The following is a 20,093-nucleotide window of genomic DNA, read 5'->3' on the forward strand; positions in this document are numbered from 1 at the left end:
TTGTTACATTCTCGTAGTCGTCATCAAGTACGAGTATTTATATTATTTTATATTGTAACAAGTCAACCAAGACATTTAGGCAACAAAAAAAGAATAGACCAACTGTTATCCCCAAATAATCAATGTACAAATAGACAGCAATTGAAGGCACCTGGTTACTGAGAATTGAAGGCAGAAAATGTACACCACCAGACCTTTATCTCTTTACAAGAACTCTCCGGAGGCCATCTCATTGCTTCCGGAAGGTCGAAATTCTGGTTACTTGGTTCTTCAAGATGAAGAATCAACACCAACCTGTTGTTTTGGCATGTGCAAGGATCCATCTATCAAAGATCTACCATTTCCTCAAAACAAACGCCTCTCCATCGAATATGAGGTGCAGACAGGTGAAAATAGCAGCTATCACTCTTATGATGAGGTCTACTTGATTCCTGTCATCAACCAGCCACTCTCATCCAACCTGTATTATGCAATCAAAGCAGATGGAAAGCGGAAAGGGTAAATGCAAAGCTTCGGAAAGCCCATACAAAAATCAGCTTTAAATTGGTAAATTTCTGACATGTTTAATTTGATGACAGGGAAGCATATGCAAGCTCAAAAGAACAAGACATGGGAACCTGCTGTTTCTGCATCCCATGCATCAAAGATGTTAAACCAAGATCCTTTGACCCAAATGACATATATCAGCAATTCGAGTTCTCTGTAACAAAAACCTTCCTAATCAGTAACATGATTGTAGCTAAATCTGTAGCAGCTGATGGGCACCCTCCTCAGTTCTTACGCAGAAAAGGATGGCAGATGAATGCCAAGTCTCCAAAAGGTTTCACCCTTGGAGAGGCTCGAGGTCTAGACGCTTCTCTTCGCACTCATCTTCCAGACTTCAACTTCACATCACCTCAAGAATGTTCGAAATTTGTGGTTGTTGGTAAGTGGTACTGCCCTTTTATATTCATCAAAGAAGGGACGGAGAAGGATCAAATAAAAAATACAGCGTTCTATGAGATGACTCTTGAGCAAAGATGGGAGCCGATATTTGCTGCTGAGAAGAGTTACAGTCACGGAAAGGTAGTGAAAGTCGATGTTGTGGTTCCAACAGAAATTGTAAAAATCGCAGGTCAGGAAGCTGCGCGAGAAGAGAGAAACAATGATAGAGGGGTGGTATGGTTCAAGACTATAGATGGAAGAAGAACTGTAGAACAAGTGGGGCTGAGCTCATTGATTATAGAAAGAATGATGTGGGAACAAGAAAGAGTAGGATGGGTTAAACACAAAGATAAGCGCATCAGGGTGGTTAAAGATGAGGGATATGAAGGAATCGGAGAGTGGAAAACTTTTGGTTGCTATTTGCTAGTCGAAAGTTTTGTTCTTAAGAGGAATGATGGAAGCATCATACTAACATATGATTTCAGGCACACTCATCAGATAAGAAGCAAATGGGAGTGATATCAATGTGTCCTACGTTTTCTACAGACATGTAACTTTGTTTTCCTGCGGTCCTCCCATTATGTATAATCCTTTATGATGTTGGTTATTGCTCCAAATTTTACAATGGTTTATGTAATAGCTAAACTAAAGTATGTTGAAATTACTTTGTATTGTGTTTGAGAAATAAAACAGATTAAATATCATATCACAATCTTTCAGTCATTATGAATCTATAAATAAATCCAATGAAAATTAACAAATGTGCTGATAGCAAGTTCGGATGATAGCAATTTCAAATAGGAAATATATATAATTATATAAATGTCAAATAGCAGTTGATAAAACTTGTATAAAAAGAAGGGCAAAAAAAAATTGCTGCAGCCAGAATTATAGCCGTGAATCTAAGATTTGAAAGATTTAACAAATTTGCTACTGCTGTACTGCACAATAATATTATATCAACAATGTCTATAATTCTATATGACAGTATGAAACCACTAAAAGACCCTAAAATATTATATAAGGCTATATTTTCGGGCTGAGGGAGTACAGAATTCTTAAGAGCCTGAGGAGAGAATCACGAAGCCTTACAAGATTTTAGCTGGTTAAACACAGAAGACAAACATCTTAACAGAAAAATATGCAACACATATATGATATTCATAAAAAGGTGGTCTTTCTCCTAGAATGGCATACTGAAGATTAAAGAAACTCAACCACCATGACAGGAGTCTTGAAGCAGGACTGGATATGACAAACTTAGCTTTTACAATTTTAAGTTACCACCTGAAACTAGACATTGTCCAAAATAGATGAATGGAACGCCTTAGTTGTACTTGTAAATTTGAAGTATTATCTTAACTAGACCTAGCTAGTCCAAAATAAATATGAAAAAGTAAACAAACATAAGTATATATCTAGGAGTCTAGGATCATATGATTCATATATGAACCTCGAATCTGCAAATCTAATGAGAATTTGACCAAGGTGCTATTACAAGTTTACAACAGAAGTGGTTAGAAATTATGGAATAATGTCGCCTATGAAGATAGGAGGAACTTTACTTAAACTGAATGGTTAAAAACTAATAGTGGGGAAAGATAGAAGATATCTTGGGGTAATTTTTATTATACAACCAGTTGTACCTTGCAAGATACAACCTAAGCTAATTGTTTTGCTCATTTGAAAATATAGCCTCGGTTGTACTTTGCATAAACCACTTGAGTGGAGTAGACTAATTATAGAAATAATGTAAGGGAACAAGAGAAAGCTGGATGGTTTCAGGGGCATGCAACTGGTAAGGGTGATTAACGAGGTAAGAGGCAGTAGTGTTTAAACATGAAAATATTACAGTTGTTTTTTGATGGTAGAAAGATTTGTCATGAAAAGTATAGGCATAACATCAGCTCTAAATGATTTCAACTTTCAAGCATACCCATATAAGTATTAAGTAACTTGGAGGCACAACAAAGAGCTGAACCGAGGAGTGTTTAGACAACAACTAGAACTTCAACAAAATCACATAGTTTACATTGTCTACCATACCTTCCTAGTTTCAAATTAAAGAACCTTTGCTGATCCTGTAGATTCACTATATAGTGGCTTTTTATTATAACAGACTGCATTAAAAGGGCTCATCAGACTGCATGCATTTGATTATTTATTTACTGTGAACTGTCAAGTGTGAAGTAACTCTAGTCACCACATTCGGACCAACGATCTAACAACATTACCTCTCTGTTATAGTAGGGATAAGGCTACATACACAAAGCATCTCCTTAACCTTCCCTAAGTGGGAGCCTCTTTAGAGGCATAGGAGAAATGTTGATTTCAATGATGAATATTAGGTAGCTAAATTCTTATTTAGTCGTCCTTGTCAAATGTTAAAAGTTGTAACATTTGTAGTCACATACCGCCCGTGGCCCAAGAGCCATGAAACAAGCGCTTAGGAGAAATTCAGAGGACATCCATAGAATTGCTTGTTTCAGAAGTGAAAATCTTAAGCTTTTCAGTAAATCTATTAGGAATTGTACTGTAAATATAATTCAGGAGTTTTGTATTATGTAAAGTTTCCTAATGTTATTAGGTTTAGGAGTTCGTGTGGTGTTAGATTTGTGTACATTGTATTATATATACGTTATATCAATATACGAAAAGCCTAAGCCGTTTACTCCTAACCTCGTGTCTCTTATCAAAATCCTACAAAAAACACAATGGCTCTTCTAAAGAGAACAAAAAATCCTAACTACTCCGTATTTCTTAAGAGTGAGCTCACTCACTTGCATCGATCATACATCCCCTACAAGGTTCAATACATAATCTCATCAGTCATAACAATTAACAAAGAACACAAATGAGTTTCTACAAAGCTCCATATTGATTCTCCAGCTGTTTGGTGTAATAACATACATTTTGACGCTTGTAAATCTTGAAACAGCTGTTTGGTCTAATTGAGATAACTAATTAGAGGTTTATCACTGGAAATTCTTTAATCACAGAAGTATAATAACACAAATTTCAAGCAAATTTGACAAATAAAACTATGAAATGGAAGGGGATTATATAAAATCAAGTAACTGCAGCGCATATATATAAACTAATCTAGAAAATTCACCTCATTGAACGTTGTTGAGCCTTCACTGCATTGATAAAGTTTCGATTGCCGCCGTTCACGGTGGTAACCTTCCTCAAATGAAGACACTTTTTTTTTCTGGTGAAATCAAATGAAGAAATTAATCTGTCGTGTTCTTGCTCTATGTCTATGGTTTTCGACATTAAAAATCTAGTGCTTTCTATTCAACTTATGGAACCGTTCCTGAGTTAGGTTATGTTCTTTAGAATTGAATTGAATTGAATTCAATTGAATGAATGTTTCTGAACTGAATTGAACAGAACTGAACTGAATTGAATGCTCTCGAACTGAACTGAACTTAACAGAATATTACTCCCTCCATTCCTAAATGTTATTCCCGTTTCTATTTTGGGCATTCCCATATGTTATTCCCGTTTCTATTTTTGGACATGACTTTTTACCATAAATTTCCCCACCATTCATTATTTAATTCAACTCCACTTTTATGATTTGTTATTACTTTATTAAAAATATCTTCTCTCTCCTTCATTACTTTATTACTTTCTTTCACTACTTTATTACTTTCTCTTACACTCAATCATTACTCTTACGCCCAATCATTACAAGATTCTATTTTCTTAATTTTCACCCCAAACCTCAAGTGAGAAGAACAAAAAGGAATAGAAAGAGTACAAAATAAATAATAAGTAATAAGTAATAAGTAATAAATAATAAATAATAACGAGTTAATTACAAAATAACAATAAAAAATGTTAATTAATAACTAAAGAATAATTAATAATTAATAACTAAATAACTATATAATAAATAATAATAATCTGTAATTGATTACTAAATAATTATAATAAATGATAAATATTCATATTAATAATAATTCATAATTAATAACTAATAACCAAATAATTAGTAACTAATAATCCGTATTAATTAATAAAAATAATAATAAATTATAAATAATAAATTACATTAATTAATATTAAATAATTAGTTATAAATAACAATAATAATATAAATTGTTGTGGGATCTTTTACGGTGATGACGTGTCACGCGTTCCTCGGAGGTATCAAGTATGAGCTGGCGCGAACCTCTGGCAACCTACAAAACAAGAATATGCCCGTAGGAATATTCCCTCTGATGCTTAAGTAAGTATAAGCTAGAGAGAAAAGTAATTTGTAGAGAGAAGGCATAGCAAAGATAGTTTTAGGTTGGTGGATGTGAATTGAATACCCTTTTACCTAGGGATCTGCACTATTTATAGTGCTAGGGTTTCTTGGGAACTGGTCTTGCATGATTGGATGTTTTGCAAGATCAGGACACGTGTCCTGCTATATTTGGGGACTTGATTTAGACCTGATGGGCCTCTTAGGCATTTGGGCTTCTTGGGAAATAGCGAAATGGGCTCCTCCTGAGCAAATGGATCTCATGACCTACTGATGGGTCTTGGCCCTGCGTGTGCATGCGAGTTTATGAGACAATTCGAGGTGTGCCTGCTGATGGGCCTTTGGGCCTTCTTTCTGGGTTTTCATGGTACAGCCAGGTGGCGTTCTTTTAGGCCACATCATTTGCCCCTCGAGGAGGATGCCCCTCGCCCATGTGGGATATGCTGCTTGACCGGATGGAGTGCCACGTGTGGTTGCTTTCCAGAGCTTAGTTTCCCCCTTTAAAACCTTCAGAAATCTCTCATTTTCCTTTTGTTATTTCAAAGCGATTTTTGTAGAGAGAGAAAGCGAATTCTGCTTGCCAAAGGTCTGTCTGCGCTTGCATTGGGTGTTCTTGGATTCTTGTTCAGTGTTCTTGGAGCTTTGGACGATTTGCCTAGACTTTCCATCAGTTTGATCATTCTTTGGTAAGTTCTTTATCAAACTCTTGTTTTCTGCATGTTTATGGATTTTCTTTTCTTGATGTTATGGTTTCTTGGGGAGGCGTCTTGTTAGTTGCGATGCTCTTTCTTTCTTTTTGCTAAAGTCAGACGTCCTGTTCCCTATGAAGGACGGCATGGCTCGAATTAGGCAAACAGCCATAGTGGGTGCATGGGCAGCGCCGCGAGAGAGGGACAACAGGGTTCCTTTTTCGAGCCCGTCCCAGGGAAATAGGGGTGGAGTCAGCTCCTCCCGTCATTCAGGAGACGGGACAGTAAGGGCGGCACGTTCTTCAAGGAGAAGAAAAAGCGTGGCTCGTCGTCCTCGCGTTCCGCGTGAGGATTTTGAGGATGACTCCTCTAGTTCCTCTGACGAGGAGTTTGCAAAAAACCTTCCTCCTATGGTTCGGGGGAGAGAAGATGTCGATTTTCTTCCTTCTGACATCTTTCCCAGCATGAAATGGCTGAGGTATCTGAGGGAGCAGGGACGTGACTTCGAGCGCTTCTTACTCCTGCCTCAAGGCTTTAGTTTTAGGAGCCCTCGGCCCCATAATTCTGTAGACCAACTCTCTCTGGGAGAGGTCGCCGTCTATACGGCTGCTTTTAGATTGGGTCTTAGGTTTCCCTTGCATCCGTTTGTGATGGAAGTCCTGGAGGTATATAATATTGGCCTTGCTCAGCTGACCCCTAACCCTTGGGCAAACGTCTTTGGGTTTATTGCCAAGTGTGCTCTGAGCGGCATCACTCTTTCTTTTCCCGCTTTCCTCAGGCTTGTAGATATTGCCCCTTCCTCTCGTTCTCCCCAGGGATGGTTCACCCTCTATAGCCGTCAAGGATATAAAACAGTAGTGGGTAAGACCTCTAGCTGGGTTTGGTGGAGGAAAAAGTGGTCTGTTATCCGAATGGAGGACCTCACCCTTTCAAGGCGTCTTTCTAGGTGGAACCAGAGTCCCCGCTATTTGTCTAGGGGTGACGCCTACCCCCGCCTTTTGTCAAGGGAGTGGAGGCTCATAAACCCTTATTTCAGGCCGAGATGTATCGGTTGTCTTCGAAGAGTCATGCATGGGTGCCTAATGCTTGGCTTCCCCATGTGGGTCAATTTACCAACATAGTTTTCCTTGCGGCCGTCGGCCTCTGCCCCTATTTGAGTAGAGGTAGTTCATAGTCTTTTTACCAAAGCCTTGTTCTCTTTTCTTTTACTAACTCTCTCGGTTTCGTGTAGATTCTGCCATGGATCGTTTATCCCCCGAGGACAAGGGCTTGGTGGATGTACCTATTTGGTTATCCCAGGTGTATACTGAGGACATTCTCAAGGCCGTGGAGGCCAAGAAGAAGGACTCCTCCAAAAAGTCTGACGAGGGTGCCTCTGGTGATGTTGCCAAGGTATGTTCTTGTTTACTTTTAATATGCTTCTGCATTCTTCTAAGGTCTAAGCTTGGCTACCTACTTGTTGTATTTTTTAGGAGCCCGCTTCGTCAGCTTCAAAGAAGCGTCCTGCGTCTTCGACGGTGGCTCCCAAGCCTAAACGGCCCTTTTTCAAGAAGATGAGTACCACCGACGCTGCAACGAAGCCGTCGCTGGTGAACCTGTCTGCTCCTCTGACTAGGGGAGAAGTTCCACCTTCTCAGGCATCCACTCCTCTTCCTGAGCACAGGGACGCCTGTAGACACCTACTTTTGTCCCCATTCCCGAAAGGGAAGGTTCGATGATGAGAACATAAATCTCCACTTGGCAACGCATCTCCTATAAAATAACGAATCTCAATCACCCTTTTCATTTCACCCGAACCTGCTATTTATAGAAACCTGCTAAAAATAGTAACTGCCGTCACGGGTAGTTGCTAAAAGTGGCAAGTCATAAAAGATAGAAACCTGTCAGAATTAGGTGTTGCACTCCAACATAAATCCTAAAAGAGATAGAATTTGCAAGAGGAATTCTATTCCTAGTATAATTCGAAAATAAGAGTTACGTATTAATTAAAATCCTAACGTACCTAGAGTTCGTAACGGGCCCAGACGCATTCCGTCATAAAGTTAATACGCGCTAAAAGACTCGGATAAGTCTCAAAGACCCCGTATTCCACGAGTCCAAATCTGACAAGGAAATACGGCCCAGACCCTATTTTCAACGCCTGGCTCTGGGCGCTGAAATTACCTGGGTACGTGTTCTCTCCTAATTCTTCTTGGATTAGTGCTCTAAAATTCTATTTTTCCACGAACTCTTTTCTATAAATAAAGTCCCGAATTCGACGTGAAAGAACACACAATTCATATTCTGAGTATTGACTCCAACCCCTAAGCCTAAGCCTCACGCTGCGAAATTGATCCCGCGTTCTGTCGCAATCGATCCAAAAATCGAACAGAACGTATCCTGTCCCTTGTAGCTGAAGAACTAAACCCGGAAACTTGAGATTCGTTAAATAAAAGGAGAAATAGCAAAGCCAAAGTGGTTAGTTTTCTGAGAACCGTGATGCACCTCTCAAGGGTGCGTCGTAATGTGTCCCTTCACATGATTTAATAGCTTTCCTCGCCCTTTTATAAAACTGTTAAACTATTAATCTGATTGTTCTATCACGCCTAACAAAGATAATATCTTGGACAATTGAACTATCATGCTAGGTCCCTTAAATCAATCTAAACAAGATAATCACGATCGATCTAGTATTATGTGTTGCATATTGCTAAAATCAATTCAGATTAGTTTAATAGTTAACGCATGTCCCTTCAATTATTTATGCTGAGCTAGTAAGGATATCCTGCCTCTGGAGTTATCGAAGAGCGAGTACTCCTCTCGGTAGTTACAGTCCCCCGAACCCTCAATCTCTGCCCTGCGGGTGTACGTTGAGCGATCCCCACACCAGGGATCACAAGGGAACCTATGGCCGTCGTGGTCAAACATAATTGCACTCCCTTTATGTCACGATAACCGGGTTTTGTCAGTTTTTCTCATTGTCGTTAAAAACTGAATGGCGACTCCTATATTACTAGTCAATTGGGTGTAAACTCACAGGAAATCCAATTACACTTGATTTGACAAAAAGAAACGTCACGCCCACGAGGGACGAGGTCACGCATTAGCCTCGTGCTTTTTCGACCCCCTCACAACTCCTCTCCCCAGGTAGGCACCGAAGGAGATTTCGCGGCCAGGGCGGCCGTTGACGAGGTAGCTTCCGACCAGGCTGATGCTGCTGGAGCTACTACTTCGTCCAGGGAGGTCACAGTGGCGACTTCACTAGGGATAGTGAAGAAAATACTCGTGCTCGTAGGTAATCAAAATAGCCGAAGGGTGAAACGATCCTACCCCGCGTTTATTTCCCCATCAAGTTGGGACGACCTGAAAATAAGCATATTAATGTGAACGGACAGAACCGCATAACGAATCTTGGCTCCCTTGAGATGTTTCATCTCGGGAGTTGGGACTAAGGATACCCATCGCCAACCGGGGGGTGCATACGCTTCGAATGTTGTCCACTCGGCACTTTTCGCTAGTCGTACACCTGTCCCAAACCCAATCGCTCGCCCACTAGGTCTCTCTCATTGGTGCATGCCCCCTTGGCTTACATCGTGATTGGCCTCATGGGCGAAATTCGTCTGTTGAAGGCACTACCTCGACCGGGGCATGTGTTGGATCTGCGATAGAAGCGGTACCAAGCCGGCGCAAATACTACCCATAGAAGCCTATCATAAACTACATGACATATTATTATTTTGCCTCATGATGTAATGTTAGTTATGTGAAGCGAATTATGTGATTGTGTGTGACAGATAATGAAGGAAATAATGCCCTTGGTCCAAGTATGCATTCTATGTTAAGTCTAATAAATGCGGTTCAGTATTAATTAACAAGTTAATAATTCAGTGAGATCAAGTGAGCTGAATGCCTAGCTAGAGGCCGCTTCAGTTCAAGTGGAATTAATGATATTAATCCACAGCTTACTCTTGACTGAACCCGTAGGGTCACACAAATAGTACGTAAACGGATCAAGTATTTAATGGCATTAGATACTCCATCTATGGATATTCGGAATCGACGGATCTTGGTTTCAGTGGGAGCTGAGATCGTCACAGGCAAGAAATGAATACTCCGGAAACGATGATATTGCCGGAAACGGAAATATGGATCGTATCGGAAATATAAATATTATCCAAGTCGTAGATGTTGCCGGAAACGGAAACATGGTACGTATCGGAAAATATTATCGGAAATGGAAATATTGCCAGAATCGGAAATATTGCCGGAAACGGAAATATTGTCAGAATCGGAAATATTATCGGAATCGGAAAATAATTCCGGAAACGGAAATATTAAATATTCCGGAATCGGAAATATTAAATATTGTTCGTATCGGAAATGAATTCCGGAACCGGGAATTTAATCGGAAGCGTATCGTACGAATTAGCATCGGACGAGGCCTGCCGGACGAAGGCCCAGCACGAAGTCGGGCCATCGCCCAGCAAGCCAAACGCGCGCCCAGCCAAGGCAGCGCCCAGGCCCACCGCAAGGCAGGCCCAGCGCGCGCCAAGGCCATGGCACTCGTGGCGTGGGCTGCTGCTCGCACGCACGCGCATAGGCGGCCCTCGTGGCTGCCGTGTGTGTGTGTGTGTTTGTGTTCATGCACGATTCCTAAAGCTATTAGAATTGATATATGATTAAATTCCTATTCCTAAAAGGATAAATTAATTAATTAGAGTTCTTATAGGATTCTAAGTTTAATTAATTCGTATCCTACTAGGATTCCAATTCCCTTTCCATAACTCTATAAATACGTACCTAGGGTCACATATTTTCAGAGATTAATTCAAGTATTCAAAGTGAGTTTTGAGAGAAAAATTCAGTCATATTTCTTACCTAAGAGTGCCGAAAATTCTAGTACCTTAAGGGCGATTCTAGTTGGTCAATCTTAAGGCGGATCCGGACGTGCTGTGGACTATCTACGGAGGGACGACACTTGGAGTCCTAAAGACTTGTTCTTGTTCGGTTCGGGCGCAGCTAGGGAAGGCACGCAACAAAGAGTATGCATCTAAACTATGCTATATGATTATGTGTAAATAATATGTATTCCTGGCTTAATGGTTGTTTCCGCATGATTTATGAATTGTCATATGTATCATAACCTAACAGTGGTATCACGAGCCCCTTATTATTTTCATAATCTAAATTGCATGAACATGGTTAAATATTACAAATTTGCGTTGGAAGATGCAGCAGCAGCGAGCACCATAGCGTGCGATGGCTTGCGATGGAAGATGCAGCAGCTATGCGACGAGCGCATGGGCTGCGCGCACATGGCCAGCGATGGCTGTGTGCGTGCGGCCCATGGGAGTGCGATGCGTAGGGTGTTTGCGTTGCGATTAGATCGTTTTGAATGTTTAATTTGAAATTTTTCAGTTTACGTAATTTTAATTAATTTTAAAATTAATAATTTAAATTATTTTCTTGGATTTTAATTTTGAATATTGTAATTATAATAAATTTTATTTATTCTAATTATTTTATTAAAATTAAAATCATGAATTAATTTAAATACGACTGAAATTAAATTAAACTTTTTGGATTCAATTATAAATTTATATGAGCTTTAAATTTTAATTAATTTTGTATGTTTTCGGTTAGATTTGAAATACATTTTTATGTTTAAAATTAGTAAAGCATATGAATTTATTGGTTTAAGTGGGAGCCCTTTTAGTCATAAAACTCTTGATTAGGTCTACGAATCCTTAAGGTTAAAACAACTTAATTAGAATTAATAAGGACTGAATAATTGGTAGATTATTGGTGCCCTTGATTAATTGCTGCAAATGTTTACGTGATGCATAATGTGTTTTACTAACCAGCTATGTGGGCCATTCATGATAATGAATGGGTGAATGGTATATATTGTATATGTACTGTTTTGCAGGTTATGAAGTGACTAGTATGGCCCAAATAGGATAGAAAATATGGTCTACGTGCCATTAATTTGAATGTAATTGGTCTAAAGTACCAAAGTTATTTTTCAATTCAAATATGGTCTGCGTACCATCAAATAGTTGTAATTAGTTATAGCTTATCCTATTTGAAGAAAATGGTGCCTCCCACGGAGATTTTCAAGACGGACTTTGAAGTCAAAGCTTCAAGATGAAGTCGGGCCATACTAGATCACATTTATCTTATGCATGTTTTAAGTTATTTATTGCTTTTAAATATGTCTTAAAATGCATGAGATCAAAAGCTTGATTATGTTGCATGATTAAGGATTTTAGTTCACTTAAAATCTAACCAACATAGTAAGAGCCTTAAGTTCCAAACTTAAAAATTGAGTTAAAAGGTGCCATGCCAAAACATACACTTGCTTGGATATCCTTTACATCAATCTAGTAATAGTTTTCGCTCAGCGAGGTGTTACTTATTGGTCCTAAAGGGGCAAGGTACACAAATAATTGTGAGTACATGTTAGTTTTGGTGAAACTCAACGATATAAGTAAGGAGTCCTTTTATGTCGTGGCAAAATCGATAGGTTTACCTAATAAGTTCTTAGACATACCTATCAACCAAGAATAGTTTCTAGACTATTAGCAAAAGGCTTTTGCTTACCTAAGATATTTTAGGATTAAGTCGACAAACTGTGCTTAGTTCTTCAATGATTTTAGGATCTTGGAATCATTTTATTCACACCTGCCGGAACACATAATTCGAATAAAATGCTAAATGACTTGTTTAAATTGCATGATTGCTTTCATTTTCAAGTTATTATTCATGATAAATGTTTAGACTTTGCATGCTTCAATGTATGTTTTAATTATTGTTTATAATTAAATATCTTGCACTGCTGTAAATCCTTTTAGAAAGGTAACAATAAATTTCCTCGATTGGTAGTGAATCCAAGAACGATTCACGGAAATGAGAGAAAATGAGCAATTTAAAATGTACGTTTCTTATAGAGACTTTTATGGTTGTTTTCGAGTATCAAAATCGAATGGCAAACCAATTGGTGCTTGTGAATTCAAAATACACTGTAGTTTTGAGATCATAAAGCATTGAGTTTAATACGCTCAGCTTTACCAATGGTCAACAACCTAGTATCTTTGTCCATTTAATTCTCGAATGAGTCTAGTCCCTAGACATTCGAATAGATCGATGCTTAGAGAACTTTAGAAGCTTCTGGTAAGATCATCTAGTTGAAACAAAATATTCAACATAAATTAAAATGGTAAGAACCTTGTTGGGATGACATTGGACATGTCTAACAAAGTATAAAAGTCAACACTAAAGAATTCAATTCTTAAGACTATAAGAAAGGGTACAAGAAATAGGAAAACAAAGGAACAAATGAAAGGAATTTACAATTCCGTTTCTACCTATAAGTTTATGTTTAAAGAGAAGTGACCTAGCAATCAAACTTCCTTGGTATCATATACCGCTTGAGGTTTTTACTTCGGTAATAACTCAAACAATGGAAGCTAGGATACACTAATGACCTACAAGTGGGAAATGAAGCATGGCAATGCTACATTAGTTGTAGGGTCATCTAGTTTGTTTTAAGTCCTTTCAAAGGCTGGAACTTAATGGCTATTTTGTTCCATAATCAACATACCTAAATTTCTGTTTTCAAACACAGAAAGACTCACATTCAAGAAAAACAAAAACAATGTTTGTTTGTTTATTTGAATGAAATGGTCAATTACAGGTTGAGTCAATATGCTTGATTAAAAATAACAAACTTTAAAGAACTTTACTAAGTTCAAATCAACCCCTTGATTTGAGTTCCACTAATCTTTGGCATTGTTGCTTAGACCATATCAATAAGTTAACATTCAAAAGCTCTATTTTGATGGACTTTTGAAAGTTCATTGATTTCTAAATCAATTTAAGACAACTAGTCTTACTTGTTGAAAGTAACAAAGAATATGAACTATTGTTAGAACGCCTAGACGATAGAGTTCAAAGCTAAAGAAAGGTTTTATGACTTTATTATTTCACATGGATTTGAGTAAATATAGGATTATTTACTCAAATGTGATATAAGTTGAATCTGTTTGGCTAGTTCAAAGATTCAGAAGTATAAAATCCACTTGGCAAGAAATCATAAAGATCTAGGTTAGATCATGTTGATGATTACTTGAGACCAAATATGATCATCAATGATTGTGTGGTGTAATTTCACAATCTAGGTCCATAAGATATGGCATATCTTAGTTGGAATAATCGAAGTCAATTAGTACTTGATTCGATTAATGATGAATCATAAAGACTTTTCCTATAATTTCTAAAACAAAATGCTCAACTACCACCAAACTAAACCAAATTCGTCAAAGCTATTGAAAAGTAATTTCAGAATATCTTTTCATAATATATCTAAAGAGTTCCTAAACTCAGTGGGAGCTTAGTGTTTGTTATTCAACAAACTAAGGCCCAAGTATAGATATATGTTTTATTGTGATTTATTCAAATGAGACACAAGGGTATTGTTTCTACCACGAATTTTTGAGAACATAATGTTTGTTTGCTCGAAATAATGTCCTTTTGGAGATTCGTTTCCAAAATGACAAGTGGGAGAAAATAGACCTCGAAAGTTTTCGAGGCGAACAACAAACATAAACGGACATTCCGGAGGCTTTTCGAAGTGCTTCAGAAAATCCGAACTTATTCTTTAAGGACTTTAGAAGTGGCTTTAAAGAATAGACATCTCTTAGAAGACTTTACAAGTGCTTCAAGGAGAACAGAATATTCAAAGGACTTTCAAGTGGCTATTGATATTCTATTGTTTGATGTTCTATACCCAAGTAGGCATAGAATTCAAGTCACTGAAACTATGAGATTCTTCTATTAGATAGTGAAGAAACATAGAGATCAGGTCAATGAAACTATGAGATTCTTCTATTAGATAGTGAAGAAATCTACAACTTGCAGTCAAACTATTATCATGTAGATTAATGAGTTTGTGACTTGTAAGAAAGCTATGACGAAACCCAGATTCCCTAAAATGGTTAGAGGCCATATATAGACTCAAATGTTTTAAATGGTTAGAGGCCATAAAACATACTCAATGTTTTGATGACAAAATTGAAATTTTGTTGATTTGCAAGAATAGTTTCACACCTATTGGTTGCAAGTTTTGTTTTAAAGATAAAAAACCATCAAACATGAAATTGTGTTCATACACAAAGCTAGATTAGTTGCTAAAGGTTACAAGCAAATTCACGGCGTGGATTGTGTTGAAACCTCATGCATAATCGTAATGCTCAAGTCTATAAATCAAGCAATGATTGCATATTGGTACATATAGCAATTGGATGACAAAACGTATTCCTCAATCAAATGTTGGAAGAAACTATGTACATGGTATGTCATAGGATTTGTGGATCCAAATAAATGCTTGAAAAGGAAAGCTAGCTTATAAAATCTAAGTACAGATTTAAGCAAGCAATTGGGAATTTTAACTATATTTTAGCGAAGCTAATAAGTATTTTAGTTTCATAAAATGTACATGATTCTTATAGATATATAAGAAGTTTAGTGGGAGTACATAAAAACTTAATTGGTCCTATGTGTATCACACACATATCTCTCTATTGTAAAATAACATTCAAATGCTAATGACTTAGATTTGAAATTATTCATCAATGATGGACCAAGGCGAAACTTAGTACATACTGGGTATTAAGATCTATTTACAAAGATCTTATGATATTGTTTTGGATTAAGTAATGGCATTTACTAAATCAAACACGAAAGTCTCCATTGGAGATATTCGACCCATGTGAATAAATCTAAGTAAAGGATGTTCGAACTATGTATAAGCATTTACTAAGTTAAACATCAAAGAGTCTAAATGAGATTCTTAACCTATATTATATGTCAAAGAATTTAGCTGAATTTAGTATCTACTGAAACTAGATAAGCTAAAGTTACATGAATAGAATTCAATTGGGAATTATTCTGCAAAAGAATTTATCATGTATGATATAATATGAGGATCGCCAAAAACGTATCGTATGACTTTAGGCATGACGAACATATACCAATCTCTATTGATCTAAGTAAAGATCAACTAGATTGAGATCAAGAATGCTTATGGTACTTGTAAAGGTACATAGGAATAGTTCTTGATTCAAGGAAATAAAGATATGCTAAATATTGATGCTACACGCATAAACACTGGCAAAGGATCAAGCAAGACCCTTTGGAGTTAACCATTGATAAGGACGAGCTATAGAGCATCGTGTTTTGAAATGGCAACATGGATTGGAGACCATGAGTTGTTGCGTGGGAAATTAAAATAATAATTTCTATGTTCTAAGATATAGTTGGAGAGTCTTCCACATATCTATGAACTGCTTGGATAGGTAAATCCAAACAAAGCATCACTAGCAACCTATACAGTTGAAGTAAAAGTAATTATTGCCTAAGAAGCAATAAAACAGGGTTGTTTAAAGTTCTTCACTGAACTTGGGTAGATCACCTATCTGCTGGCTTGATGGTTCTTCATTGAAAAATGCGTAGAACCACTCTTGAAGCAAGAAAAATGTCTGCTGACTTGATGGTTCTTCATTGCAAAATGAGTAAAACCACCATCGAAGTAAGAAAGACTAGATCACATAATAAACAAACTCGAAAAGATCTTATCATCATATCTCAAAGAACATTCGATGAAAAGGATGTTAAGATTGGCAAAGCATGATAACTAAACCTATGCAACAAGTGAGAAGCAATACTCACGTTGTAGCACTGGAAATCAAGCATAGCTTTGAATTCCATGAAATGTTTTAAAGATGGGTTAGAGGCCCATGGTTGTAAAACAATGGGGTTGAACATTTATCATATATGAAATGTATTTTCATATTCCATTTAATCTTGGTTTAGTATTAAATGATGAGTCCCTTCAATTTGACGATATATTCAAGATAGACTGTCAGGACCAGTCCTGTGACTAAGAAATGTCTATCAAGTGAACTTGAATGTCAAAGGTTGAAAATGGTCCCTAGTCGAAGTTTTCTATAAAATTGGACGCATAGAAAACGTTAGACGATTAGAATGCAAGATGACTAGTAGTTCTGTTTCTTGAACTATGTGGACATGGCAATGTCATAATCATTTGCATAGATACTTACTTTGGGAAGACTAGTATCGGACAAGACCTATGAAACTTTACTGTAAGAGATGAAAATCTGTCATAAGTAAATTTCATTAAAATTATTAGACACTAAATCCTCAATACCTGAGTGATTTGAGATTACTTGTTTGAGAACTGGTTGCTTTGACGTTGACCAACCGTCGCACCGTAAAAGGAGGCTATAAAGGCAACGCTCAGGTAATCACCTATCAAACGAAGTCTAATCTCAAGGTCGCAAGATTGGGATTGTCCTCCCATAAATCGGGATGAGATGCTTAAAAGTTGTACAAGGCCACTCGGAGAGCTAGAAACTGTGAAATGCATGGCCGTGCTCGGATGAATCATAGGCTATGATTATCTGTTTATTTGATCAGTTGAACTCTGAAACCGAGGAACACCTCTGGACATAATAAGGATGACAACTCTTACCTTATGTTCAAGAGCAAGCATCGAGCGACAAAGGAATTAGGAAATGCACACTTGTCCCTAAGGACAAGTGGGAGACTGAAGGAAATAATGCCCTTGGTCCAAGTATGCATTCTATGTTAAGTCTAATAAATGCGGTTCAGTATTAATTAACAAGTAAATAATTCAGTGAGATCAAGTGAGCTGAATGCCTATCTAGAGGCCGCTTCAGTTCAAGTGGAATTAATGATATTAATCCACAGCTTACTCTTGACTGAACCCGTAGGGTCACACAAATAGTACGTAAACGGATCAAGTATTTAATGGCATTAGATACTCCATCTATGGATATTCGGAATCGACGGATCTTGGTTTCAGTGGGAGCTGAGATCGTCACAGGCAAGAAATGAATACTCCGGAAACGATGATATTGCCGGAAACGGAAATATGGATCGTATCGGAAATATAAATATTATCCAAGTCGTAGATGTTGCCGGAAACGGAAACATGGTACGTATCGGAAAATATTATCGGAAATAAAAATATTGCCAGAATCGGAAATATTGCCGGAAACGGAAATATTGTCAGAATCGGAAATATTATCGGAATCGGAAAATAATTCCGGAAACGGAAATATTAAATATTCCGGAATCGGAAATATTAAATATTGTTCGTATCGGAAATGAATTCCGGAACCGGGAATTTAATCGGAAGCGTATCGTACGAATTAGCATCGGACGAGGCCTGCCGGACGAAGGCCCAGCACGAAGTCGGGCCATCGCCCAGCAAGCCAAACGCGCGCCCAGCCAAGGCAGCGCCCAGGCCCACCGCAAGGCAGGCCCAGCGCGCGCCAAGGCCATGGCACTCGTGGCGTGGGCTGCTGCTTGCACGCACGCGCATAGGCGGCCCTCGTGGCTGCCGTGTGTGTGTGTGTGTGTTTGTGTTCATGCACGATTCCTAAAGCTATTAGAATTGGTATATGATTAAATTCCTATTCCTAAAAGGATAAATTAATTAATTAGAGTTCTTATAGGATTCTAAGTTTAATTAATTCGTATCCTACTAGGATTCCAATTCCCTTTCCATAACTCTATAAATACGTACCTAGGGTCACATATTTTCAGAGATTAATTCAAGTATTCAAAGTGAGTTTTGAGAGAAAAATTCAGTCATATTTCTTACCTAAGAGTGCCGAAAATTCTAGTACCTTAAGGGCGATTCTAGTTGGTCAATCTTAAGGCGGATCCGGACGTGCTGTGGACTATCTACGGAGGGACGACACTTGGAGTCCTAAAGACTTGTTCTTGTTCGGTTCGGGTGCAGCTAGGGAAGGCACGCAACAAAGAGTATGCATCTAAACTATGCTATATGATTATGTGTAAATAATATGTATTCCTGGCTTAATGGTTGTTTCCGCATGATTTATGAATTGTCATATGTATCATAACCTAACAGATAATGCTAGAAAACCAACGACCTTAAAAATTGCCCAAACATTCATAAACCAATTGGCCAAAGAGTTATACCAAAATACGTGTTCCGCAACCCCGAACGATCGCCACAAAAATAAGCGACGCTCAGGATGGCCCGTAACGAATCCCACAACACTGCACAACGTGTAAAGGACGTTATTAGGCAAGCACGCAATATTAAGTCGCATAAACAAAAAATATACGCGAACAGAAAACGAGTACCAGTCAGGGACGCATTTTCAGCGCCCCTGGCTGGGCGCCAATAATTTTCACGCCCACCGCTGGGCGCTGAAGTTGCTGCCTGGCCTTTTGGTCAGGCACATCAGCCTCGGTGCCCGCGCTTAAAAATACGTAGCAGTAAAAATTCGCAAATTTGCTACGAGGACGTATGAAAAAGGCACTCGATTCTAAAAGCGACTTATAAAAATAAATAACTCTTTGTGTCGTTGTTAGGCCTCCTTTGACGACAATGTTCGGCACCAAAGCCGAGCATGCTAATTAAAATAACTTTGAATGTCACATGGGCAAAGTATTCAAAAATGATGTTCAAACAAAGTTTTCAAGAAAAAAATAATGTTCGAATAAAAAAATAAAAAAATCCGAGTCTAGACTAGGCTATGCCAAAGTACAATCCAAATCCTAAGTCTTAGTCGTCTTATACATAGAATCGGTCCTAATGCTTGGTGTCGTTCTGCAAATTAAAAGGTTAAAACATATTGAGTCTCCCTTCCTAACATTTAAATCAATAAGCACCCATATGTAATTGTCATCCCTTGCTAAGAATCTACGGCCTCAATACTCCCTCTCACCAATAAAAAGAATATATTATGTAATTCAAGTATTTGCAAAATGGAAACAGTCACATTCTGAAAATCATTCCTCCATAGTCGCACAACCCCCAAAGTGAGCCTAAGGTGTCAATACCATTGGCAAAGAAAAATTAATGGCCTCAAGGCTTATGATCACATTGGGTCACGACTATCATAGTCCTCTCGAGCCACTCGCTCCTTGAAGTACTCCTAAGTACGGACTAAAAGATTTTCCATGAATGCAACATGACGAACCATGAAAATACCCAAATCGGCATGCCATAAAGCTACCATTGGGGTAAAGCAATACACACTAAGAGGGAAGCCGCGGTAATGATTCTAGTCTTGCTATAATGAAAATTCGATCTCCCCAACTAACTACCTTGCCAACGTTAAGCAAAATGGCGCATGACAAATGAACACCCAAGGGTTAAAATC

The 20,093-nt window shown here is 38.0% G+C and overlaps 1 protein-coding gene and 1 long non-coding RNA gene across 2 annotated transcripts; one reads left to right on the plus strand and one right to left on the minus strand.

The window, feature by feature from the left end:
- Positions 1–4,324, minus strand: LOC130470414 (uncharacterized). Its single transcript, XR_008930701.1, has 2 exons — positions 4,040–4,324; positions 1–460 (listed from the first exon to the last, which is right to left on the minus strand). It is a non-coding gene; the product is annotated as an uncharacterized lncRNA (long non-coding RNA).
- Positions 179–1,628, plus strand: LOC110804116 (uncharacterized). The gene is made up of 2 exons (XM_022009684.2): positions 179–498; positions 579–1,628. The coding sequence occupies exons 1-2, from the start codon at positions 179–181 to the stop codon at positions 1,441–1,443; spliced, it is 1,185 nt and encodes a 394-aa protein (XP_021865376.1). The 3' UTR covers positions 1,444–1,628.
- Positions 4,325–20,093: the final 15,769 nt, after the last annotated feature.

This window comes from Spinacia oleracea, chromosome 3, assembly GCF_020520425.1.
Source record: "Spinacia oleracea cultivar Varoflay chromosome 3, BTI_SOV_V1, whole genome shotgun sequence".
Classification (NCBI taxonomy): Eukaryota; Viridiplantae; Streptophyta; class Magnoliopsida; order Caryophyllales; family Amaranthaceae; genus Spinacia; species Spinacia oleracea.

Coding starts and splice junctions, on each gene's coding strand:
- LOC110804116 (XM_022009684.2), top strand. CDS start 179: ATGTACACCACCAGACCTTTATCTCTTTACAAGAACTCTCCGGAGGCC. Junction 499..578: donor GCAGATGGAAAGCGGAAAGG/GTAAATGCAAAG, acceptor ATTTGATGACAG/GGAAGCATATGCAAGCTCAA.